General features: G+C 38.6%; 1 protein-coding gene across 5 annotated transcripts in view; it reads left to right on the forward strand.

Annotated features, from left to right (window-relative positions):
* The first annotated feature begins 635 nt into the window (after positions 1-635).
* The window catches only part of frya (furry homolog a (Drosophila)), a 46,530-nt gene continuing 35,023 nt past the window's right edge, over positions 636-12,142 (forward strand). The window contains exon 1 of one of the 5 annotated variants that reach the window (XM_085243928.1): positions 636-765. Coding sequence is in view for 4 of the 5 variants with exons in the window: in XM_085243930.1 (XP_085100056.1) it covers positions 5,909-6,125 (217 nt within the window). In the remaining variant the exon portion in view is untranslated. Of the gene's footprint in view, positions 766-5,805; positions 6,126-9,587; positions 9,868-12,142 lie in introns of those variants that run through there. The other 4 variants (XM_085243930.1, XM_085243929.1, XM_085243925.1 and 1 more) reach the window with 4 other exon arrangements.

The raw sequence follows: 12,142 nt of genomic DNA on the forward strand, positions 1-12,142 counted from the left end.
AACTAATCCCCTTGTGCACTTGACTTTTTGTGTCTTTTCCAAATGTTTGTTACTCTGTGTACTTTGACGCCACCTGCTGGATTCTTATGAAACTAATACCACAAGTCTCACGTTGCTTCTATTGATTCCATAAAACTCGTTTGTTTAGGCGGGGAGGGGGACTGTGTGGAGTTGAATTTGTAGACAAGTCTATGAAACAAGAGGTCACTCATGTCTGCTGGTGACAATTTGAGTGCACACTGTTTATTCGCACATTAGGTCTACTGTTGTAATCTGTGCAGTGTTATAGCTATTCCACAGTGTGTACAATGTTGTCTCTTTTTTTAGCTTTCATGGTAGATCTTGTTGAGATAATGTCATTGTGCTTTTCCTTATAATCCCTTTATTATGCATCATGACACTCTCTGTGTCCATTTGAAAGACAGTCCATAGTTGAACTCCATAATGAAATGTGTAATGTTTCAACTCAGTGTATTGTAATAACCTGTACTATTTTGTGCTGGGCTATTTAAAAACGCATACACTGGCCCAGAGTCAGGTTCATCTTGCAGACTGAGGAGTGTTTTTCATTATTCAGGAGGACATGAGCATGGTGGCTGCCGGGGGCGGAGTCTCTGTCCGAGCTGATGGAGGGAGAAGGTGATAGTGAGAGCAAGTGCATCTTAACAAGTGGAGCTCCTGGGGGGATTTCGGGGCAAAAACTTGGACCAACTTCCCGAGAGGAGATGGAGTAAGCGAAACAACTGATTTCTGTTACAGTCAAAGGTATTTATCAGCTTTTAAAATATTGAGTAGTCTTCTGATTGAAGTTTCAGGAGTTCATATTTTACTCCAGTCTTGGTTTTTGTTTTTTCTTGTGTTTGTTTTTCTTTTTAAATTAGAAGATAGTATAACCCGCTTATTTATCTCTCTGGTATTTCAGAGACTACAGGAATATATGACTTGAAACTCTCTCGATGTAAGCTGCTGATAGCTGGAGTAGCTGTCAAGTCGAAGCTAAATAAAATTGAGATGGATTTATTGAAAGTAGACTTTATAAGTTTTTCACCCAAATATTTTTTCGCATCTGTTTAAAGGAAACGGATTTTTGGTTAATCGTGTCAAATAGTTCCAAAGTCCGTTTGCATGACCAATGCGGGAAGAAAACGAAAGTTACAGAGAGGTTAATCTTTAAACACAAAACTGTTGTGAATCAGAGGGTGTCTTTTAGCCCAGATCTAATCACGTCACAAGGGGGGAAATTCCCCGTTGAAGGTTTTTTGTGATTTTGCATGTCATGCTGTACCTATAATCCAAGTGAGTTTTCAGATTTCCAGCAGTCTTCTTTTCTACAAGGTCAAAGTACTGAGCACTTGAGTACTTAAGAGAGAAAAACGTGAAATTCTATATTTGTATATAGACTCGCTACATGTTGCTCAAGCTTAGCAGATTTCAAAAAAAAAAACAAAAACCCAAAAAAACAGAAGTGTTGCCTTGGGGATGCCAAGGTGGCTGAGTTGCCAACACTGTCAGCGTCCAGAAGAAACCGACAGGCTGTGAGACTTTTTTGTGGAGCTTGTTTTTTCTACACATTTGTGTTCAAAAAGTTAAAAAAAAAAAAAAAAATGCCATTCAATGCCAGGACAGAGTTAACACTCGTGACCACAGAGGATTTTTTCCTCATTTCTGACACTTTGTTCTAGTAATTAACTTTTGATGTGTGCGTTTCCAACATAAGTAAGTGGCCATCTGTTTATTAACAGCTCATCAGTGCATTGAAACTACATATTAAACCTCGAGGAAGAAACTCCTAAAAGCTAAGTTTAGACATCTAACAGAGTAGTAATATAATGTGCCATATAAGCTTTTGTCAGTTACATAATTCAGATCACCAAGTGCACTGTTAATAGGACTATGTCTTCCTTCCCATTAAAATAAAGTCGCAATAGGGTTACAAAACAATACAATGAAATTAAGGCGTGCCATAGCTTGCATACATTGTGTAACAACATTGGATTTTGGATATCTGATCTTTCATCACAGGAATGCAACTGTGAGTTTGTATTTTTGTGGAGAGATTCAAACTGCATCTAAATTAGCTGTTTGTTATTTTAGCTCTTTAGGGTTTTTTCTGTGAAATAAACAGAACAAAATTGTTTGAACAAAAAGAGATGAATAAATATGATTGACTTGAACTTATTGTCAAGTGGCATTATTGTTATTTTAGGGAAGCTCGAATCCTGCAGCCTTTAAGTGATATACTGTTGATATCAATAGCATTATAAAACGAGAATGTTGTAACATACAGTAGTCATACAGATTTGCCAGAATCAGAGTTGTTATTTAAACCTCATCTTCAGCAGAGAAGAAGAATACTTGTAAAGATTTCCAACCCTTCCTCATGAGAGAGTCTGTGTTTGCCTGTAGGGCAATGAATATAATGAAGGCCTTAACAATGAATCTTAACATATTTTCCCCTTTTTTGATGTGTACAATGCTTATGAGTTACTTAGATAAACCCCGAGGCAATCCACATGGCACAAAAGACTGAATCAATAATGAACACATGCTTTTAAGTCAGTCTGCAGCGTGCGCTGTGCTGGTATTGTCTCCAGCATCCATTAGAAGCTATCAATACGAGAGGCAAACCTGCACTGTTGATGCACAATGTATAAGAACATAATCACCTCACTGTAACTGGATCTGCTCTCCTTTTTCAGGGGACACAGTGGCTGCATGTGTTCAGTAAGAAACCCTCCCTCGTCAGGCCGATAATAGGCATGCAGAGCAGGGAACAGGTGCTGTTTGTCGACTTGTTTGTAGCCCTTGAATAGTCCTTTTGTGTGCTGACCCATCCCAGATCCAAAGCAGTGTAAAGAATAGGTGGCCCATTGAATAATTACTTTCTGTGGATGCTTGCTTTTTGTTTTTAACCGTAGCTGTTTATGTAAAATGTGGAAACGGCTGGCATGTCAAAGTAATAAAAGGTTTTAGCAGCTGTAAAAATCTGACAGCCTCGATACCATGTGGCTCTAAATTGTCATTATGCAAAGTCTCTCCATTTAACATTCAGGAAGTTTGTAAATTTTTAAACAGCCCTCTGAAATGTAGATTAATGCTGCTTCTTTGCTGACAGTAAACACTTAAAGAGAAATGCTCTTTGTTGCATTTTCATAGACACTAATAACTTATCATAGTAACATCGCAGACATTTGTATCCAGCTTTCATTCCCACATTGTGTCTTGCTACTTGTTGCATGTGTCCTATTCAAGAGTCCATGAGCATATCTGGAATTAACCTTCAGCAGGTTTGTGCTAACATTAGGTCTTGATATCTATCAATTATTCATCGTGTTCTGCTGTGCCTGTTCAAATCTAAATGTGTCTCACCATGGAAACAGCCTTGTAGCTCCACCAGAGGGTGTTGGTTTCAGCGGCCATGCCGACACCGGCCTATTTTCCCAGTTTGGCTACTCCTCCTCAACTTTGGTGTACATGGAACAAATTCAGTACATCCGTCCAATCGTCTGTTTTCTTATCTCTGTCTCTCTCTTTTTTTTTCTTTTTTCTTTTTACCACAGAGTCACTTGGGAAGGGGTTGAGCCTGTTCCAGCTGACTTTGGGCAACAGGCAAGCTCAGTATATTTGAACATTTTTATTTTGGATTACATGCTCAGACTAGACATTAGCTCAGTTATGGTTGATGAATGAAAATTAAAATTATGAGAAAGTCGATCAGAGCTTGATGTTCTGGAAGATTCTCATATTCCTCAATGTTAGTGTCATATTTCTGGTGTCTTTTTGATGCAACACTGAATTGGTGACGTTTTGTTGCTGTTTTTATTATAATATGAGGTAGTTTAGAACTAATAATGGACTTTTAAGTCACTATAATAATGCCCATTATAATAATAAAGTATAAACAAGTAATACACTGGTTTAGTAAAGTTAAAGCATTAAACATAAATATCTAGTCAATGTCCATCTCACAGTTTAAATAAATGATGTAGCATCTAAAAGTTTAAACACATAAACTCTACAGATCTACTTTTGCTGTTGTATTGGCTAAAGGACACATAAACGTATCTGAATATTGCAGGGCAGTTCTCTAGATTGAGAGTCTGCAGTTTTATTGGTCAATAAACTAAATAAACAATTATTGTTTAATGTGAAAACAAAGTTACACTTGCATGTACTTCCCGCTCCTATTGCATTATCAAAGTGTCATAATCAAGTCATAATTGTAGATGTTACTTGAACTAAGGTCATACAGTGACTCAGCAAGGAGATCTATTTTTGTCATATGTGGATAAAGAAATGCATGTGGTGCTAAAAGTCACATTTTCAAACAATGACTGACTGGAGAAAGGTGGTATTACTTGACACTAGAGGGTGCTCTATCACTATAACATATTTCCCTCCTACATTCATTTTCAGTAGCGCCACAGTACAATACGGCAGCTTTTGTCTCAGAAGCTTGGAACGTTTGTGTATTGCTGTAAATATTTTTATTGTTGAGAATGCTTGAAATACTTGACCTGAAAATATTAATCAAACCCTAACTTGAAATATTTGCACAACTGCACAAAAACCGCACATGCTCATTAGAAATCAGACTAAAGGGGTCTTTTACTTTTAGTGTTACGGTGCAAAGATATTTAGGTGTGATATTTTTGTTCTTGCTTTTGGTGGTATGAGTCCAAAACAGGAAGCGTGTTTTCAGATGTTGTGATGATAGGACTTCGTTCTGCTTATTATTTACTCTGACAACATGACTGTGTTTTTAAGTAGGTCAGGCTCAAACGTGCATGAAAACCAGACTCAAATTCTGGGAATCCCGATGAATGTACTTGCACTATGAAGTATTTCATAGTGTTTTCTTTAGGATAATATTTTCTTTGACAGGTGACATTACTGCTGGACTTATTACTTTGGGGAAAGGCATGTTGCCAGGGGCTCCCTGTTGTTCAGTGATTCTCTTTGCTCTTTGACAGAGTCCAACTCTACATGTCAGCAGACCATGAAGATAGTTATGTCTGAGTGTGATGGTTGGCTTTTTAATTGTCAACACATTTCTTTGTTCACTGGAAATGCATACAAGAGGTACATAAAGTATAGGCTAGTTGTTCTGCTGTTTCTTCCTAAAACAGAAAACGCCTTTATGTCACGTACATACACAGGGTGTTTGTGTTACGGATGTAGGTCAGACTAGGAAAAACTGGTTCATGTGATAGGTGTGTCCAGTTAGTGTTCACTTCAGTCCTTGAAGAAGACTAACTAGAGTATAAGAATGGCCTAACGCAGAGTCACCGATCATGTACTGAACTAACGGAACCTGTTCTGTGAAGCAACTGGAAGATCTATTTGTTTGTCAAACACAGAACAAACAAAGAAGTTGTCACACAACATTTAACGCACACTTTTCAGCATTCTCGTAGGGATTCACGATCATTTAAGGAATTAGTTTCTATCTAATTATTGCTTCCAGGGGCAAGAGATGCCTGTTTAGACAAATACAGGATATTTATTCAGCGCTGCCTCATGGGCATACAGTAGGCAGGGATGCTGTGGCTGTCAGAGCAGCCTCTCTATCCCCTCCCGCCCTCTTTAGTTATAACTTTGCCCCTCTCTTCTCAGCCTCCTGCCTTTTTTGCTGAATGAAGGAGGAGCTGTCTAAGTAATTCAACACCTGCCCAATTCATGAATGTTACTGTAAGTTGCTGAACTGCCCTGACAAGTACTGTAGTTGAAACACATTAGTAGACTGAAGCCGACAGCACTTGAAGCATCTCTGCGCGGCAGAAAATTAGTGTCCAGCAAGGACGAAGAACTACGTTACTAACGAGGGAAAGGGAGGAGAAGAAATTAAAAATTGTTCTACAAAAAGAGTGGAAAACCTGGCATTCCTTCAAATGACTCTTTTAGAAGAATGAAAGAAGTAGTGTTGGGCTTCCTGCCATCCAACATGTCTTTAGGAGAGAGTGTCGTGAGAGAAATGGCCAAAAGTGAGACAGATTGCTCTGAGGGACTGGATGAGATTGCTCTGGGGCGCATTGCCAGCTTACCTTTGGATCCATTCCCACCCAAGGACTTCAGGGGGAAGTTTAAAAAGATGCGTCATAGGAAGAGGCCAACTATTCTTGAAAGTAGGTGCTGCTTTGACACAGTCAAGTTGTAGTGATTTCCTCAGTAATCTGTGTAAAATGTGGTTTTGGAAATATCTGGTGAGCAACCAATACCAGTGTTTCAGCCACTCATGCCCCCACTTTGTGAAATTCCTCACCTCCTCGTTGTATTTCTCATAGTTACACAGGAATCCAGTGACTTGTTTGTAATGGACTTAGAGCGTGTACATCACATAATTTTTTATATTATGTAGGATGATGAATTAGCTGACCTTTTCAGTTTTTATGGATCTTATTTCTTAAGTAAATTAATCAACAGAGAAACAAGATGACTTCAAATAAACGGGACATTAAAGAATGTTTGAGAGAGACAAAAGAAGATGAAGAAGCTAGGGGCACCGGGTGCACTGAGCGAGTGTGGGAGGCAGTAAAGGGTTTGAAGTTGATAACCATAAAAATGGCTGAACTAGACAGACATATTTCACATTCCTCACCTTCATCAGAGCTTGATAATGCCTATAATAAGTGCTTAATGTGTTAAAGGCTGTGCCCACTTAAAGCCTAAAGAAGGAAAGATGCTTACATTGGGGGGTTTTTATAACCAGCAATACTTTTCTTATTTATTCATCCTCTGTTTGGGTGTTTTGTTAGTGAACATGATTTGTGGAGAAGTTGCCACTGAAAATGATAAAACTATAACTGGCATTTACAAGATTATTCTCAGGCAGCTTTCCTTCTTGAGAAGTCTCGCTGATTCTAGCCAGTGTGCCAGCAAACTGCCACTGCTTTATATCTACGTTTGGCATCAGTTGCCCCTAGTTATCCAGACACATTGTTATGCCACAAACAGGGTAAAGAAAGTTTCTTCAAAGTAACACAAGGTCTTTTCATGATAAACATGTTTGGCTGATGCAATGCAATGCAATGCAATGCAATGCAATAACATAACATAACATAACATATTTTTTCCAATTTTTGTTAATTCAGATATCTAATGAATCACGTTGTAGCAATTACGCATGTAGATATGGTTAAGAGTATCAAACTGAGCATCAGGACAGGGAAGAACTGTGACTGTGACATGTTTTCAGAGTGTTTCAGAAACAGATGAACTACTGGGATTTTCCAGTACAGCCAACTCTAGGGTTTCGGAGAGTGATTCAAAAAAGTGAAAATATCCAGGGTGCGGCAGTTGTCTGGGTGAGATTATCTTGTTGATGTCAGAAGTTGGAGGAGAATGACCAGACCGCTTCAAACTGATAGGAAAACAACAGTAACAGTAGTTTTCTCAGCACACTGATCACTGCTTAGACACCACAGTCTACCTGAGTGCTGTTGTTGATCGTGGCCATTCCTTTATGTCCACAGTGTGCCCATCTTCCAGCAGGATAATGTGCCACATCATAAAGCTCAAATCATGTCCAACTAATTTCTTGATAACAACGAGTTCACTGTCCTCCACAGTCACCAAATCTCAATTCAATAGAGCACTTGTGGAAACTGGTGAAAGAGGTGATCCACTTCATTAACTTGCAGCTGATAAATCTGCATCAACTACTTGCTGACACAAATGCACTTCATTGAATAAACAGTGTTTTTTGTATTGATATATATATATATTTAAACTACTGTAGGACCCTAAAAGGTTTTAAGGTAACCCCGAAATGTGTAACACAGGCCTGAAAGTGGTTGGTATTTCCCACGTTTTCTTTCTTTCGTTTCTTTCTTTCTCCATCATTCTTCCTTTACTTTGACTTCTCAGTGTTCCGCAGCCTTGCTAAAAAATGATGGAATTGAATAAGTCTTTGCATTTCAAAGATTCCAGTCAAGCTGACCAGCTAAATATGTTTTAAAAACTCTTCTTAAGAAATTATGCTTTTTAAAAATCAGAATTGGCAGGAATTGACCATGTATAGTCAAGTCTGATTAGAGAACATAATGAATTCTCCTGTTAAAAATAGTGCTCGGCTTAAATAGTTACTTGTTGAATTGAATTGAGGAGATGTTTGCTGAGAGGGCCATGATACAAGCAACATGTGAGTATTTACCTATTAACAAATTATTTAGATGAACTTATCTAAAAGCTTGTAAACTTCAGTTTAGTTTAAACATTTGATATTTAATGTTTTGACATTACTGTCTTAAAAAAGACCAACTGTAAATAAAAGAAGTCAGAAAAACCCTTCCCCTTGTAATATAGATACCATAGATTATTGCTTTATGACTCTTTTGTAACTATAAACAAGTGTGTAAGGAGATTTAACAACCCTCATAAATGAAGTCAACAGCATCTTTTCACTCACTTGTTTATTTATGTCATGACATAAAACTGCTGCGGGAGGGATTGATTGTAGAGTAACACAATGTGTGGAACGCTTCAGTACACCAAGCAGGAATGTCCTGCTTGGTGTATTCAGTATACCCAACTACTGGGTTGGGTATATCCAGGATACCTGAGCCTCTGAAATGTGTGTTTACCAAACACTGCCACGGCCAGTGGTGGCTTCTCCATCACAGAGTGTATTACGTAATCAAGTGCAAGTGGCTGCCGCTTGATGGATAGGCAGAATTCTGATAGGATTATCCTGAGAGCACTGAGCGGGAGTGAGAGGGGGTAGATTGGAGGATGTCTTTATAGTCCATATGGTCAGGCAACTTGCTTGTGCTTTCCACATGCCAGAATAATGTAAATATTGGATGAAAAAAAGGAGCATTGTATTATAGTTTTACTTTGGTAAAATGATTTGTAGACATCTATACAAAAAAAAATCAAAAAATTGCAATTTTTTTTATAATGCTCTTTCTTTTTGTATATTAATTGTCTTGATATTGGGGGGGAAATTCCTTTGCTCCACTGTTTTCAGCTCTGATGTATAAAAAAAATTATATATAAATTAAAATTAATTTAATATATTTTCAGTAATGCTGTTAACAGTAAACATTAGTCCATTGCATGATTTTAAATATAGTTGCAATAGTGCTGAAAGAATCTGTGAGATGCAACACTGGACTGTGTGAACATTGGACACATTCCAATGTATTCATTTTTGCATTATCTGCAAAAGAGACGTTTTACACTATGCGGCTGACAATTCTTTTTTGGGAGAGTCGGCCCCTCTTCCCATATTTATTTTCTACATTCAGTTGATTTTATTGGCTGGCTGATCACTTACAGTTAGAACAGTTAGAGTCATTTTCTTTTCGCTCAGCCAGATGTAATGTGTCATACTTCCTGATTTCTCATCTCCTCTGTCAGTGGTCGTGACCTGACAGATTCTCTCAGTCATCCTGAAAGACGCACATGCCCAGTTCTCTCATCATTATCAGGCCTTGCACGCAGACAAACAGTAGTTATTATTAACTGCTCTTCCCTAAGAGGATTGCTTCCTGCACTCTCAGCCTCCACGCAGTTATTTAAAGGGAGCTTGCACTGCCGCCCACTGCCTGCCACAGCTTTAGAGAGGGAGAGAGAAAGAGTAGAGGGAGGGAGAGAGAGGGCTGATAGCCAAGGACAGGACACAAGAGGAGGGGTATAGCAGTGCTAGTGTGTTTTCTCAGGGTCTTGTCAGCACAGCATTGTGTGCGTCACAGAGAGGTGACAGCAGGCAATACCTGCTGGTCCCAACCTAACTGCTGCTGTTGCTGCTACTGGAGGGAAACCACAAGTAGAAAAGGGGGTAGGAAGCTACAGCCATGACAAGCCAGCAGGACTCGGGCTTCTTTGAAATCAGCATCAAGTCTTTGCTGAAGTCATGGAGTGGAAGTGAGTACCAGTTTGTTGTTATTGTAGTGTTCACCTGGCAGAGCTGAATGACTGTTAGTAACCTGACTTTATAGCTCTATGCTGCTTCTTGGTGCAAATTAAGATCAGCGAAATGTGATAGTTCTGTATGCCAGAAGCTGCAAATTTAATGTACTTGTAGTAACAGCACACCACAGTTAAAACAGCTTTTTAGTTGTCTCTTAGCAACAGCCAGATACATAAGTTCCTCAAGGATGACTAGCTAAGTCATTATACAATAGCTTATGTTACAAGTTTTGCGGATGGTGATTCTGCATCTGATTATATTTAAATTGTGGCCATATTTCACTTATAAACAGAGCCAGAATAGCTCTTATTAAGTGCAAGGACACAGTAATAGGATTACTGGAGGTTCAGCTTGGTTGCATCTTCTGTCCAAAGCTCACAGCTTCATTGCCTTCTAGTGAAACCATCAGAGTGAGATGAAATGCCTTCATGCTTCAGATCATGGTGCTATTCTGTTTTATGTGAGGTGTGAGAGGTGGCCTACAGAATGGATGCAAAACTAATGAAAAAGCCGAACGCAGGCATTAAACCTAGCTTCTTAGCAGTTTATTCATGTGTGCTATATCTGTATATCGCCACACTAAATTGATTAATACCTAAAGTGCTAAATGTTTACAAGCTAGTTGCATGTCTCAAGCAGACTGCATTAGGAGCTTAATCTGAATGCAAAGAGAAACCATCGAACAAGCTGCCCCTTTCCACACACTAAACATTGAGCCATCTCCTGATGATGTTGCATAATCCCCACACTGGGTCACTTTGCTAAAGTGATAAAGGCACAGGCAGTCATTGTACTGTATCAGCATTTAACATTTTCATTAAATTTGTGCTCTTCCCTAATCTCATCTCTCTGCTTCCATTCTCACAAGCTGTTATGTAATGTATCACAAGATGGCAACAGATATAGTGTTGCTAATAAAAGTTCTTTTTTTCCTTCATGAGATGTGAGACACAGTGCCTGCTAATATGTGACTTGATGAACTATATGTATTTATATATATTTATTTATTTATTTATCTATTTTAGTTTAATATAGAAAATAATAGCTTCCAAATTGGTGTAGCATGTGTGTGTGTCTGTGTGTGAGCACAGGGTTAATAATCACAAACATTTTTGGATACCCGGTTTGATAAGTTAGTTTGTCCAGCACTAATAAAACAGTAACAAACAGCAGGACAGAACTGCCATTGTGGAGCAGCTGCATCAGGTTTGTTGTTCAATGTGACTGAAGGCCAGTCCTCCATCAGCCAATCAGAGCAGGAGATGAGCTGTGGGGATCTGGGTAGAGCGGTGCGGTCCAAACATGTTTAGTTACAATTTATTTTCTGACATTTTTAAAAGCTACTATTCAGTTTCTTCTCACATTTTGAATTAAGTTCTTTATTCATTCTTCTTTAATGTTTAGCTTTGTGTAGCAGTATACAGTACAACAAGAGCTCTATTTTTGAGAAGCTGAAAGTAGTATTTTAATAGGAGCTAAAATTGTTCTATGTGCACTTTAAACAGACAGATGTGGGCTTTTTGACCAGGGCTTATATAATTGGCCTGAAATGCTCTCTCACAGCAGGCAGTAGTTTCCTGCATGATGTCAGCTGGCTCAAACAGGGCCGATGGTCAATAATTTGCAACCATCATTTTAAGCTGCTTTTCACAGAGGTTCGTAATCACTCTCTCACTCTCACTTTTTGAAAGACTAAAGCTGTGAACTAGTGAAAATATTAGCATAATAATGTTGTCTTTCTGTTTCTTCAAGTCCAGAGAGGTTTTAATTATTTATTGGAGAAATGTCACATTTTGTGGAGGTGTCTGTGGAATATTTTAACAATTTGGGTTGTAAATGAAATGCTCTGTCACTTTATGGTCTACTCTATGCAGCAATTTGTTACAGTATTATAAACACTTCCTTTTAGTCGAGTAACTAAGGATGTTGTCCCTTTTTTCCCAGCCTGGAAGAATAGTATAGTGTGTACATTTGGAAACTTCCTTTTCTTACTGCTATCTCTTAAAATGCAATGTCAGCTTTAGAGAAGTTGAACAAAGTTTCCCAGAAGTCTATATTGACACTGGAATTTTTGGTCCAGTTTAAGAGGTCAGTGGTATCTAAATATCCAGCCACTCTGTTCACAAACTGCCGCTTAAAGACATTGTTTACTCAGTAGGGATGTCTCTGTGGACTGCATGTTTTGTGTGTGTGCGTGTGTGTGTGTGTGTGTGTGTGTGTGTGTGTGTG

Source organism: Mchenga conophoros, linkage group LG14, assembly GCF_057382185.1.
Source record: "Mchenga conophoros isolate Kocher_MC1m ecotype Shallow Benthic linkage group LG14, M_conophoros_male_GT1.1, whole genome shotgun sequence".
Lineage (NCBI taxonomy): Eukaryota > Metazoa > Chordata > Actinopteri > Cichliformes > Cichlidae > Mchenga > Mchenga conophoros.